This window comes from Sus scrofa, chromosome 4 (assembly GCF_054392235.1).
Source record: "Sus scrofa isolate SSC_HxYL_T2T_F1_AM1 chromosome 4, Sscrofa_HxYL_maternal_Yorkshire_Landrace_v2.0, whole genome shotgun sequence".
Taxonomy (NCBI): domain Eukaryota; kingdom Metazoa; phylum Chordata; class Mammalia; order Artiodactyla; family Suidae; genus Sus; species Sus scrofa.
Window position 1 is genome coordinate 22,147,675 of NC_139386.1, and position 14,525 is coordinate 22,162,199.

Below are 14,525 nucleotides of genomic sequence, written 5' to 3' on the forward strand. Positions count from 1 at the left end.
AGAGGTTTTTTAAAAGAATGCTGTTATGTCTTATTTATGTTTGACATTTATTCTTACTTAGCATGTTCATAACATAACCCTTTTCAGATTTGTCTCACTTCTACTCTAATACCCATGTGAACATAGAAATATTTGCAGAGCAACTTACCCCCTTTCTATAGGAATCTAAGGACTTGAATTTTACCAGCCTATCCTGGTTTCTCATTATGCAACCTAAGGTTTTGTGTGGGATATTATTCCTCTGCTGGTATAAGCAGAAACAACTATTAGCATCTTGATTGTAATTTGAACTATAAATTTATAGGTGATCTGTACTTTCGTATGTTCCCCCACTTTCTCTGCGGAATCATAAGAAACTGGAGTTAAGTTTTTGAAGCCTTATCTGAGCTAATAGTATTCATTCTTAGCTATAGAGCTCTAGAGCACAGCAGATTATCTGTTGTTAAGAATAGTAATAGTATTTACTATCATAGTAATAATAATGGTGATATAATTGTAATATCAGCAGCATTATTGCTGTTTCTGTCAGTAGGGATAAAGTTTAAAAAATTCCCCAATGTGGTTTTTCATTGTTTAGTTAAAGTTAAGGTGAATTGTGCTTGTAATGCTGTTATTTATCCCATTGTCATAAATGGTAAAGTTACTTCCTTTCTGTCATTTAAAAAATTTTATTTTCTTTAAAAAAAAAATCTCTTGAGAGTTCCCGTTGTGGCTCAGCTGGTTAAGAACCAGACTAGTTCTTCACCACCATCGTTTCAATTAAAAAAGCTTCTTTTCTCACATAACTAGTTTTGTTTTTCCAAATCAGTAGTTGTAGACTCTGAGAGATCAGAGTGACATGAGAGTTTACAACAGAAATTTTCTTTGACTGTTGCTGTATTTAGCTTCTTACAAGCAATAGTTACCAAGGGTTTCCGTGTATAAAATCAAGATCAGAATTCAGAGCTATGGGGTTTTGCTGATCGCATAAGTGAAAGAGGTCTTTTTTCTCTCAGGTAGAGAAAAATAACCAAATATTTCCCCTGTGAATTTTAGTATCAGCAGCGCCGCCAGCAGGAGAATATGCAGCGCCAGAGTCGAGGAGAACCGCCACTCCCTGAGGAGGACCTGTCCAAGCTCTTCAAGCCGCACCAGCCCCCTGCCAGGATGGATTCACTGCTCATTGCAGGTATCATTAGTTAGGGCAGAGCACGGCTGGTTTCTTTATTCCTTAGGAAGCAGGAGACAGAGATTCCCAAGCAGAGTAAGACGTAAAAGCTAGTGTTTTTCAAATGGTTGAATGGTGAATTTGAATCTAGTATCTATAATTTCTGAAATTTAAGAATTTGTCAGACTTTGTTATTTTTCTGGTCCTTTCATTGCTTCACTTTGTCTTTATCTAGACACTTTTGAGATGGCATTATATAAACTTTCTAAAATGGGGAGGTTTTATGTGCGTCATCTTTCAGAAAAAATGTTTATCGTCTCATAATGCACAGATCATTTAGAGTAAACGCTTACTTAGATGTTCTGGCCTAGCCTTGAGCCCAGGTCTGTATGTGGCTGTTTGAATTGGAGTTTTTGATTCAAGAAGTATTATTACCAGTACTTGGACCTGTAGCAACGTGAACTTTCTCTGGGGATACTTAACATTTAACACAGCCTTAAGGTCTTATGTCTGTGTTAGAACTTGATTTTGAATATGTAACATAACATTATTGCTCTTAGTTAGGTGTAATACCTTATTTCTGTATAATGTCATTGAACAGTCATTTGTCTGTGAGAGATTTGTTGGAGTGAAAATCCTACTCAAAGAAAAGCTGATGTTACAATTTCTCAGTTCTATTGATACAGTGTTAGTATGGGGGAAATTCCAAATTCCTTTAAACTTTCTGGTATACATATAAATTAAATTTAGGAAACTGAGACGTATTACTTATTTAACGTTCAATTCAAGCAGGATTGTATTTCTTATACTTTCAAAAAACATGTTAACTGTTGCATCAGATTAGATTATTAGTTAGAGGACTTCAGAAGCAGTGATAGAGCCCTTTCTTCACATGGACTCTGCTCCTGCTCTGTCTTGGCTCTGGGGCTGTTGGGGGGGGGGTGGCCTATTAATATTTCCAGAGCACAGACTGAAAACCCCTTTACTTGTTAACATCTGGGTCTGGCGGGCTTGGTTGGTTTGCAGTTCTGTGATTCGGTATCTCCTTTCTACCTGGCTAAGAAGAGCCAGTGCTATTTTCTCACTTGTCTTAGTATAATCCTGGTCTGATCTGCACAGTCAGTACTATTTGATTCACAGCTAACATGTGCCTAACTGCTAGTAAGTTGTAGATTTTCTTCATTCTCCGTGTAACCAAGAGTGGAAGATAGGTTATTTTTTCCAAGAACTTATATTCTTTATTATCCCTTATAAACAAATTCTTACAGACTCTTGATTCAAAACATAACAAAGTAAAATTCTGGTGATTCTGTATTATGCTGATTTTCTTGTTTGACTAGTATTCTAGGTTGTTTTACAATTTGTGGAACGTTATGATTCTCTTTCTCACTTTCCCAAATGCACAGGCCAGATTAACACTTACTGCCAGAACATCAAGGAGTTCACTGCCCAAAACTTAGGCAAACTCTTCATGGCCCAGGCTCTTCAAGAATACAACAACTAAGAAAAGGAAGTTTCCAGAAAAGGAGTTAACATGGACTCTTGAGATCACATTGGGGCGACTTTTGGAAGAAACACACTTGCATATTGAAAAGTCTTTCTAGCACATAATAATAAAATAAAGATAAAACAATCTTGACTGCTTGCTCATTTGATTTTAGACTTATTATATTTAGCTCTTGTTCTTGTTTTGCTTATACCTGTGTATTTCCAAAGATAAAGCAGGCTTGACCAGAAGCTTCTTCAGGCCCAGACCTACAGGCTCCTCCATCACCTTGTTATCTCTGGTGCCGCATCTCTGCCACTCAGCCCAATGATGCTTTTCCCCAGCGCCTGACCTGGAAGCCCCGGTTCAACTGTGGATTCTAGTACTTCATCGCTCCCGAGTGAGTGCTTCCTATGCTTACCCTGGCTGCCCTTGTCCCCAGGTCCGAAAGTGCTTGGCGAGCTCCCCACGGTCTGTCTTTTTTCTTCTTCCTGTGGCGGTAGCCCAGTCCCCATGCTCATAGGCCATTCATTGGGCATAAAAACTTAAAAAAAAAAAAATTATTTCACCAGAAGACATTATTTTGTATGAAAATGAAATTTATTCTGTGTGTATTTTTTTTCATTGAGAACTTCATTTTTTTTTTTCCATGTCTTGAAATATAATTCTGCCAAATAGCAAGTTTTATGAGTGGGGAAAGAAGAATTGGGAGACAGGTACCATATTGGGGCAAAAAAGACTATTTTAATAATTTTGTATTTGAAATAAAATAAAAAATGCTGCCATTTTTGTAACAGCACAAACCACTGAGATTTACTAGCTATGGAGGTGTGCCTATGAGACTCTTATTTGGTGATTTTCACCTTGAAGATATGGCTGATAGGAAGATGATCAGAAGGAATGGATAATGGGTAAGAAGAGTTCAGAAGTCCTTTTTTCCCAACAACATTGTTTTGGAGGCAGCTCTGGGGTCTGGTTTGATTGATCATCAGCTGGATGGCAACCTGGTTCTCTTTACCGTGTTCTTAGGTCACATAACTTCCCTGCACCTCACTCTTGATTTGGAGGGGATGCAAGGAGACATGTGTTAGCTGTAGGTGTGAGAGCCAAAGGCTTGTATGGGAAGCAGCAGTTGGTGTGGAGCAATCTCGGTGTGTACCATGACCTAGGGCACATGCTAGGTTCACTGTTCAGGAAGTTGGCTTATTAGCAGGTTTTTGCTTTTAGAAAGATCAGGCCCTTCACTACTCGAGAATTCAAGTACTTGCTCACATGTAATTAACTTTCCTAGGATAAACTCCTAGAAGCAGACTTACTGGTCAAAGGGTGTGTCAAATTCTAAGGCCTTTAACTCTGTTGCCAAATTGCCTTCTAGAAGGGGTATACTGATTTGCACTCCTGCCCATGGTGAGTCTTATTTGGGTGAACATGTATTTGAGTGTGGCTGTGGTAGTAGACAGGTCATATTGATAAACAAAGCTGGTGCCCTTGTGGATGGGATACTCCTTTGGTTCATTTCCCTGAATTCTGCTTGCCTAGATGTGGAATTTTATTGTGGAGTTAAACAAAGCACCCCTGAAGTGTCCAAGAACAAAGTGAAAGGACAGTCAGTTCAAACCTAACCTTAATTACTGTTTTCCTTATGGTGTGTGATTAAGAAGAGTCAATTATATTTTTTAAAGGGGTGATTCTTTCTTAAATTCTATATGAATACTTAGACACCTGTAGCTCAGTAATATGTGAGACATGCCTAACAGACGATTTCAGTAGTTTTTGAATTAGGAATTACTGTAGTGGGAAAAACTGTTTAGGAAAACATGTCAATGGGAATGAAATCTCCACAGTATGTAGCGTTATGGAATAGCTTCTGTTCGGCATTTGATCTGAGTGCTGTATTCTGACATTTTTCAGGAACAGATACATGTGGTTCATCTTCTATAAATATTTGCAGTTTCTTCAAGTTGAAATGAGAAAAGCTCATAAACTGAGTACAAGGTCTAATAAATCATTCACGTACCCAAGAACAAGAAGAACAGGAAAAACTAGCATGTTAATCTAATGGAAAATTAAATATTACAAGCCAAGAAAAGTAAAACCTCTTTGGTATTAACCCCATAATCATAGATAATGCTTTATTTGGTTCTAGAAAACATAGTATTATTCTCAATTGAAAATACCTGAGAGAAAAGAAGCATTAACTTGCCCAAAATACCTTATCCTTTTAGAATGGAGGTAAAGTAAACTTTTTTCTCCATTTTTGGGAGCTTGGGGATGGAGATGTGGTTATCTAATGTTAATCTAGTAATAATGAAGCATGGTGTGATTTCTCATTTACAGCACCTAAATATTTACATTTTAGTGTCTTTGAAAATGTTACTACATTGTTCACACTGTGTTTTTATAACATTCTTTGGAAAACCTATGTCAGCTTTACTTGCAGACCTTGGATATCAGAATGTTAGGAAAGAATTTTTTATTTAAATTGCAAATTCCATCTTGTAAACATTTCTCATTCAAGTTGAGTATATAATATACTGTTTATCAATTTTTTTCTTTTCGCATTAGGCATATTTTTCTGTGTTGATTCTATCATAGAAATGCTTGCTTAAAGGGGTAATACTCAAATTGGGTCAAGCCAAAAGCCTGTAAGGGCTTTCTTTGTATTTATAGAAAATGACTCAAGCGCTCATCTATAGAAAGCATGGTCAAGTCATCATTGCCAGTGGATTCCTTCTTTATTTGGCATGTATGGAAGGGGTGATGGTGGTTAGTAGATACATAATAAAGGGAAGGATGAAGATCTGAGTCTACTGATTGACAAAGATGAGAGAAAAACAATGGGTGGTTTCTGTATCCCCCAGCCTAAGAGTGTGCAGTGTGTTGTTCAAACCTGCTTGTTGAGCAGCGGCTCCCAAATGGAGTGTGAACCTCCTTGGATAGATGGGAGCAGGGCTTGATCTGACTCCAGGTTACTTGAGATAAGGAAGGAGGGATGGGGAGCCAGAGCCATTGAAAAGACAGCCTGCTGGAGCAAACCTCTGTAGCTTAATACCCATTGCCTCGAGCTTCTTTTTATATAAATGTACATTTTGTGTAATGCACCTGAAGCCTGTCTGGCTCTGGCGCGTAACTCAGGATGGCTGTCCAGAAGTTGCAGTAGTGTTTTTGGGAATACAGTCCATGGATGCAGGAATGATTCCCAAGAGACACCACCCCCAGCTTGGGGAGTTTGGGCCATTCTTTAAGTGTTCGGTCTATCTCAGATGTTACTTTTTTTGTTGTTGTTGTCTTTTTGCCTTTTCTAGGGCCGCTCCCACAGCATATGGAGGTTCCCAGGCTAGGGGTCCAACCAGAGCTGTAGACACCGGATCCAAGCTGCATCTGCAACCTACACCACAGCTCATGTCAATGCTCCGGATCCTTAACCCACTGAGCAAGGCCAGGGATCGAACCAGCAACCTCATGATTCTTTGTCGGATTTGTAAACCACTGAGCCATGACGGGAACTCCTCTTAGATGTTACTTTCAATACTTATGTCCTGCTTGTTCTTAGAGGCTTTTAAACTCACATCACTTGCCATGTGATCAGTTTATTAGAATCATGATTTGGTGGGATTGGTTTTGAGATCAGTTGCATTTTCTTTCAACTGTGAGTTAAGTAATCTGTTTTCAATCCTTTCATTGAATTGGTGGCAAATGGTCTACCAAAGATTGGATGCAGCCTCAGACTCTCGCTCACTTAAGTATTCCCTGGAACCTTTGTGAGTTGAGGGGATAGCAGATGGAGTGCTGAATCCAAGCTGACTCTAGGACTTGTTGGGATTCCTTTTCAACAGGTTGCAGATAAACAGTTTCTTTCCATGTGCATTCTCCCCTACCCTCCAAAAAAAGTATAGGAGAATTCTAATCATGGATGCTATACTGTAAAGAAATGTAAAAATGATTTTTCTCAATATAGAAATTACTGTTTTTACAAGTAAAGGACTCTACCACTTCATCAGCCCATTAATGATGTATGGTGGCCCATTAACAATGCATGGTGGCCCATTTCCCAGTGTTCTTAGTTAAAAGCCAAGTTGACTGCAATAGGAAAATAATAACAGCTTCTAGCATTTGTGTCAACCTCAAGACATAGACTCAGGTGTCACTTCGATTTCCTTCAGTAATATTTTTTTTTCATTGACCCTTCTTTAGGGCATAGCCAATTCTGGCATCTTCCATCTTCCTTTGTGGATGTGGAAGCAAAGGGTTTGACTTTCAGCAGTGTTTACTGCTTCTGACGGTAAATGGTCCTTGCCTTTTCTTCTTGGACTGGAGTCTCTTCTTGCCAATGTTTTACTTTGTATGTATTGGAAACAGTTCTTACTTTGTCAGATCCCCTGGGTAATCTTTCCCCACCTTTGTTTATCTTGTCATTTGGCTTTCACTTGCTTAACTCATTCCTGAATTCAATCTGCCTGTGGTCCTTTAGTTTTGATTCTTGCTCTTCTTTTTGAGGTTGTTAAATTGCATTTCATTCTTCTTAAACAGTCAAATTTTAATTTTTTCCATGATGGAATCACGCATCTCTGAATGTCATAATTCTCCAATCAGGCAGGCAAGTGTCCCAATAACCTCATCTCCTAGATCACAATGGTGAAGGGTCTGTTTTTCTCTTTGATGCGTGCAACAACCATTACTGCTAATGAAAGGTCTTCATGTGCATTAGGGGGAAACTAGACCTCTAATGAGATACAGAGAGTAACTGCAGCTGATGATTTCCACTTCTAGCCCACTGTACTATAACAGAAATGCACTCTCAGGAGGCAGTGAGCCAAAGAAAGAGAAAATGCATGTGCTGCCTACCTTCAATTTCTAGTCTGGTCTTAATGGACGGGTAGTATTTTGGCTTGAGTCTCTCTGACATTCCATTCCTGCTGAAGGGGACCCATTTTATGGAGGCAAAAGAACCAGATGCTTGGAAAAGAAAGTAGATAGGCTAATTAACTGCATTTGACACAGCTTTTAAGAACGGTCTCCTACATTAATATATGATTTTACAGTTCACAAAGTACTCGCTCGTATGTGTTCTCATTTGGGATAGGAGAAGTGTACAGATGTGTTACGAAGCCAGTGTCCTCGGTACTTGGTAATTCCTGCTTGGGGATGATGAAACCAAACTTCAAAAAGGTGTGGTTCGGAGTTCCCATCGTGGCGCAGTGGTTAACGAATCCGACTAGGAACCATGAGGTTGCGGGTTCGGTCCCTGCCCTTGCTCAGTGGGTTAACGATCCGGCGTTGCCGTGAGCTGTAGTGTAGGTTGCAGACGCGGCTCGGATCCTGCGTTGCTGTGGCTCTGGCGTAGGCCGGCGGCTACAGCTCCGATTCGACCCCTAGCCTGGGAACCTCCATATGCCGCGGAAGCGGTCCAAGAAATAGCAAAAAAAAAAAAAAAAAAAAAAAAAGGTGTGGTTAACTAAAGCTAACATATACCCAGGTGGCAGGGCCAGGGCTGGAGCTCCAGCCTGGAGTTCCTTGTGAGTACCTGGCACTATTTCCCTCCTCCACACGACTCTAGGTAAATGGTTCTTATTGCAACCCACTTCGTATTTGTGTTGTATCTTCCCTTCTTTTTTTTTTGGTCTTTTGTCATCTTAGGGCTGCACCCACAGCATATGGAGGTTCCCAGGCTAGGGGTCTAACCGGAGCTATAGCTGCTGGCCTACACCACAGCTCATGGCAACGCCACATCCTTAACCCACTGAGCGAGTCCAGGGATCGAACCCCTCAACCTCATGGTTCCTAGTGGGATTTGTTTCCACTGCGCCATGACGGGAACTCCCCTATCTTCCCTTCTGTGCTGACCCACTCTCTCCCCTCTTCCCACTAATTTTGGGGAACTGTTTTGCCCCCTCATTCAGCCCATCCCCCAAAGTCAAAGGATCTGGGTGGTGAGCTCCCACTGTCCATGTTTATAATTAAAACAGTGTGGGCACCTCATCCAATTAGTGAGCATTTTCTGATAAACAAAAATTGAGATAAAGGAATCCTTTTCGTGTCCATTTGAGCTGATTTCTTGACTAGAGAATGTCTAACCTCCTGTTAACCATTTTATAATACAGGGCTGCATAGTGCCGAAGAGCTAGGGGAAGAAGCAGAGAGATAAAAGGTGGAAGAAGGCTTCCAAGTTCCTAACACTTGGATTTTGTTTCCAGCCCTTTCTGAGGCTGTTTGTATTCCTGCCCTTGGGTCTTACAAAAACACTTTTGAATCTTAATAACACTGCCTTTTTTCTCCCCCTTCAAATTTGAGTTGGTTTCTGTTCCTCTTAACCTCAAAAGTACCTGATCCAACCCATGTATATACTAAGGCTTATTTGCTATTAGGCCTGAGTGGATTTGAGAAGGTACAGCCTTACGAGGCTGTAGGAGGATCAAAGTTATTTTGTGAATATATTAACATTTTGGAGAAGGAAGGTACCCAGACTAATCTTTTGGTTACCACAAATACTCCCACTTACAGATATGGTAACAGGCTCCGAGAACTTTAAATGTTGTCTCCTAAACAGCCTAGATCATTCACTCCTCTTCTGTATTATTCTGTGTCTCAGCATTTCTTAAAGAGCTGAGTGTTGCCCCTTTCATGCTGAGCCTTTCTGCTTTCAAGGTGCTTTCTGATGCACCATGGGGCTGAAGTGTGTTTCTGCAGCATTTGGAGCACAAAGGTTACATGCTCTGTAGAGAAAGAAGAAGATGTTAGGGGCTAATTAAAAACCTTTTGTATCTATTTCCCCATCACCCTGACTGTTCCAGCTGGGAAGTGGCTGGAAGAGGTGAGCTTTTGCTGCTTTGCTGGAGATTGGTGGTGTAAACAGGTGGCGGGGTATTCTAAATTTGGTCTGAGATGAAAACATTTCAAGCAAACAGAATTGTTAGATTCTTTTGACAGTGAAATATTTCTTTAGAGATGCAGATGTCAGTTTATTAGAGTACAGATCAGCACTGGAAAAGAATACTTGGCAGGGGGTGTGTGTGATTTTAAAATCTGTCGAAATAATTTGGAACACTGTATTCACCTTTACCTCTGCCTTCTAAGAACTTAAAATGAAATGGCCTGTGGAGTCCATTCCCTCCCACTCCCAAACTTAGGGGAGGGGGAACTGGAGCAATTATTTAGGAACAAAGACATTTGCATTTGTAATGTTCATGTCATTCTGTTCATGCTTCTGTGAATTCACAAATGTACAGAAATTGAGAGATCATCTGGGGTAGGAGAATGAGAAAGGGAAGGTGTTGATTTTGCATTTTGACGAAGCCCTGATGTGGCAAATCTCAGATGACAATCTCCCATCTTGGCTGGATTGTAGCAGCTGTGGGGTGCTCTGCTGAAAGCGATTAGAGGCTGGCCATACAAATCATCTGTGGATTCTGAATATATTTAGTGTTAGTAGTAAACCATTGCTCCCAATTTAAGCATGTTTGGACAAAAAAGATGGCTTTTTTCCTGATGCTCTTATGTATTAGATGCTTGCCTCTTATTACCTCTAGGAAGGAAAGTCAAGCAACCAACAAGCTAAGAGTAAAATTCTTCCTTAAAAAGAATTGAGTGTTGCTTCTCTTGGCAGTTCAGCACTTTTGAGTCTTTCTGTCTACCTTGGCAGGTGAATTTTAGCTTTGTAAATGGAACATCACTGTGGGATGAAAGTAGAATCAGTAACTTAAACTTTCAAAATGGTGACCTTTGTGTGTTTTTCTCTGCACTGTATGTCTTAATGTTAGAGCGCCTTCTGGTGGTCGTTCAGCAGACAGGTTTCACACGGCGCCCAACTCTGGGACTGGAAGGGCAGTAAGTTCCGACACTAAGGGACTCACCCCTGGGCACTGGTTGTCTAAGCGTGGTCCCTGGAGGAGCATCACTTGTGAGCTTGTCAGATAGGCAGATTCTTGAGTGTCCACCCAGACTTACCCAATCAGGAACCTTATGGGTAGAGCCTATCCCTATGCTTTAATAAGCACCTTGGTGCTTCAGATGTTTGCGAAAGATTGTTCTGAACAGTGGGACCTGAATCAAGTTGTGGGTTATTATTATTATTACTGTTATTATTATTGCTTTTTGGGCTGCACCTGTAGCATATGGAAGTTCCCAGGCTAGGAGTCAAATCAGAGCTGCTGCTGCTGACATACACCACAGCCACAGCAACACTGGATCTGAGCCATGTTTGTGACCTACACCACAGCTCACGGCATTAACCCCCTAAGCGGGGGCCAGGGGTCGAACCTGCATCCTCATGGGTCCAGTCGGGTTCATTACTGCTGAGCCACTACAGAATCTCTCTGGTTGTGGGTCATTATTGCCTGGGGAGTTCAGATTTGAAATAGGCCTGGGAATGTTTTTCTCCCTCATCATCCCCCCCCCCTTTTTTTTTTAAAGGAAGATTATGGGGAGTTCTCATCGTGGCACAGCAGAAATGAATTCAACTAGGAATTGCGGGTTCAATCCCTGGCCTCGCTCATTGGGTTCAGGATCTGCTGTTGCCATGAGCTGTGGTGTAGGCCAGCAGTTACAGTTATGATTAGACTCCTAGTCTGGGAAGCTCCATATATGCCAGGGGTGTGGCCCTCAAAAGACAAAAAAATAAAGGACGATTGTGGAAAGGCATAATGAAATGAATTATTTTAAAGTAGCCACCTTGATTAGAGGTTCAGAGTGATGAGACATGTCAGGTCCTGGAGAAGAACTCCAGACAGAGCGAAAAGAAGCCAGGCACGCAGGCATGCTTGGCCAGAACCAGCACAGAGGAGGAAGTGGAAGAGAAGGGGAAGGAGGCATTGGAAGGAAGAGAGAGGAAGATGAAGGGCCGGAAGGATCCACACATCCAGAGAGCTTCTCCACAGGTGTGGGAGAGCCTTCTCTTTGAGAGTCACCAGCACTTGCAGGCAGGTGCTCACGGAGCCTGAGACGATAGCAGGGCTTTGTTTACTTGACTGCAGATGGCAGTGGCCACCTAGAGGCAGCGGTGTTACACACTGCAGCGAAAGGACAGCAAGCATGAGCTACTGAACATCCTTGCACTGAGCAAAGGCCGGATGATAAGAGTTTTGTTTTGAATCTTAGCAGCAGGAAGGAGTTGCCACAATCTACCTCCTACCTTCATCCTCAACTCCACCTAATTATGTTAAGGAGCCGTATTTTAAAAAAGAAAACATAAATGATTTGAATATATAGTATTTTTCTAGGAGACATGTAATTGCTGAACAGTAGCCTTATGATTTATGGTGAAAAGCATGTTGGGAAAAAAAGTCACACTGTTTGCTGTCTCCATAGTCAGAATCATGAGCAGTTCTGCGTGAGCGGCTACCTCCCAAATATGATTCATTATGTCTTGAGTAGTTTCTTGTGTATTCGGGCACCATTGATGGAGTGTTACACCAGAGTATGAAAGTCATTCAGCATTCACTGACGGGGTTTCTTCTTTGCACCTTTGTAAAGCTGGCAGGGAGAGTGCCTTTTTAACAACTACGAAGTCTCCGAACCTATTCAGGATCTTCTTGGCCAGTGTGGGGAAGGCATTTCTGCATACCTCAAGGCCATTCAAACAGATCACGTAGGCACAGAGAATAGACTTCTCCTCTTGCCTGTTGCCAATATCCCTTTCTTCCTCTGTTTTAACTTCTTTTTTTTTGCATTGCATTCTGAAATTTGTCTTTTTTTTTTTTTTAGAAAAGCATATAGAAATTTAGATTTAATTTGTCACAGCTTGCTTTTAAAACTGGAAAAATGAGAAGTAATTGGAAGATAACAGTAGCAGCTGCCTAACCAGTTGTTTCAAAATATGGCAATAAAATATTAAACTTGAGGCTTGCTATTTTTGTGCCCTGATGTCTGTCATTGGCTATGATGGATTTCTAACCTCCCCACCAAGTTAATATTTTAGGAAGGGGCAGAAGAGGAGGCATATGTCAGTTACGGACTTAGATTATTCCCAAAGAAAATGTGTAATAAAGGAGGCCCTGACTGGAAACTTTATATACACCAGCCATTATTTTCTTTTAAAAAGGAGGGGGAAAAATCCAGCTAAGCATATATATACCACATTGTTTAATTGACCTGGACTAAAAGACAATCTCAGGTTTTGGATACTGCCATTGGAAAAAAGCCTGCAACTGATTCGGCACATAAATCCTATGAAGAATTTGGACTTAAGAGGGAGGGTGAGCCATTCTGATGGAAGATGCAGTTTATTTGCATTACAAATGGGCGGTATGGAATGGTTAAAGTGTATTAAGTGAACATCCATCGCCACACAAGGATGGAGCTTCATTATTCCTGTAAATGGAATTGGCCAGCAGCAACAGCAAGAACTATTCAGGTTCTTTTAGTTTAAATGGAGTTCCATTTGCCAGTGGAGCAAAGCGCATGCCCAGAGCAGTTGTGTGGGGATTCTGGGAGTCAGGAGGTGGCTGCAGCCAGAGGATGGTTGCAAGCTCTTTGATGGGGATGAAGGGAGTTGGAGGTGTTTCCCAAAAAGGGTTTTTGCCAAGGAAGACTAGTTTTGTGGAATATTCATAGGTGCTACGGGGGGGTGGGGGGGGTGGGGGGGCAGTACTTTACTGGTCAAATAAACTTGAGAAGGGCTTACTTAAACAGCATTAGATTCGTTCTTTACTTTAAAAAAAAAAACAAAAAAACAACAACCTAAAAGTTGAGAGTTAAGTTTTATTTGGGGCAAAATGAGGACGATAGCCCAGGAGGCATCTCAGATTACTCTGAAAAACTGCTCCAAAGAGTTAGGGGGGTATGTCAGTGTGTAGGTGATTTTGGTGAAAGGGGAGGTGTGTGGAATCAAGCACACATTGTGTGGAAGGTTTTTGCTATTAGTCTTTTGAAGGTTACTATTAGTCAAGAGGAGCAGGTGTCACCATGAAGGATTTTAGTGCTTTTCTAGATGTAAGGAGATACAGGAGTTCATAAAATCTTCTCCTGAAAATATCTATCTAAAGATCTGTTCTGCCAGTTTTCCCAGAATGCAGAATGCCTCACCCCTCATCTGCACCCTGAACTCTTTCAGGGGGTGTCAAGGGTGAGCAGTCACAATGGGTCACGATTCAATCCTTACAGAGGCAGATGGCAAGTGCCCACTTCCAGTTCACACTTAAATATTAGCACAACCTTTAATACATAAAGTGAATGTAAAGTTTTAAGAAGAAGCAGTGTAGCTAGTTGCTGCCCTAACCAGAATGCTCGTTGGTATTTGAGCACTTTCACTTAACTGTGTGCTGATGGGCCAGTTGCTCCTGTAGTGTCATTTTTTAAACAGAGATAGTAATATTAGCTTGACCTATATGAAATTGCCAGCATTTGACCTTCAAAAAAAAAAGCAATTTCATATTGCTTAGTCCAGTATTATTAGCACAGTATGTATTTGTATAATAATGCATATCTCACAGGATTGTTGGGGAAATTAAGATAATGTGGGTGTAAAAATCAATAAAAAGAAACCTCAGTTAAATTAGGCAGGAGGCCAGAAGGGGGAGCTCTCATGTCCCACAGCAGCAGAGCCCTAGGATAGCTGAGCCCAAAAGGAAGAAGAAAGTCTTCCTCTTCTTGTTGGGCAAGACCTTAGCCAATGAGAGACTCTCACAACTCAGCCAATGAAAAGCCACTATAGTTTGAGCTCTCAAGTCTCCCAATGGACTCTATTTACTGTAGTCCTCCTGACTTCCCTTTCCCCTCTTTAAAAGAGTTCTCCTCTCCTTGCTACATGGGGAGTTGTATGCAGCTCACTATTGCAAAAATAATTGCAATTTTTTTTATTGATCCCAAATTCATTTTTGATGAACAAATAACTGCCAGTTAATTTGTTTTAGGTCCACATGAGTAAAGCTCTTTGCACTCCTAGTAGTAAGCATTCAT

The 14,525-nt window shown here is 41.0% G+C and overlaps 1 protein-coding gene and 2 long non-coding RNA genes across 4 annotated transcripts in view; all 3 read left to right on the forward strand.

The window, feature by feature from the left end:
• Positions 1 to 2,780, forward strand: part of EIF3H (eukaryotic translation initiation factor 3 subunit H) — a 98,606-nt gene extending 95,826 nt beyond the window's left edge. For both annotated transcript variants that reach the window (XM_085021831.1, XM_003125515.6), the window contains exons 7-8: positions 1,036 to 1,168; positions 2,554 to 2,780. In XM_085021831.1, the coding sequence (XP_084877957.1) occupies positions 1,036 to 1,168; positions 2,554 to 2,651 (231 nt within the window). In that variant the 3' untranslated portion in view covers positions 2,652 to 2,780. The remainder of the gene's footprint in view (positions 1 to 1,035; positions 1,169 to 2,553) is intronic.
• Positions 2,781 to 2,863: 83 nt separating this feature from the next.
• The window catches only part of LOC106509989 (uncharacterized), a 195,107-nt gene continuing 183,445 nt past the window's right edge, over positions 2,864 to 14,525 (forward strand). Inside the window, exon 1 of the long non-coding RNA XR_002343142.2 lies at positions 2,864 to 3,033. This is a non-coding gene — a long non-coding RNA (uncharacterized LOC106509989). The remainder of the gene's footprint in view (positions 3,034 to 14,525) is intronic.
• LOC146403724 (uncharacterized) lies at positions 3,431 to 12,477 on the forward strand. Its single transcript, XR_014843476.1, has 2 exons — positions 3,431 to 7,802; positions 8,079 to 12,477. It is a non-coding gene; the product is annotated as an uncharacterized LOC146403724 (long non-coding RNA).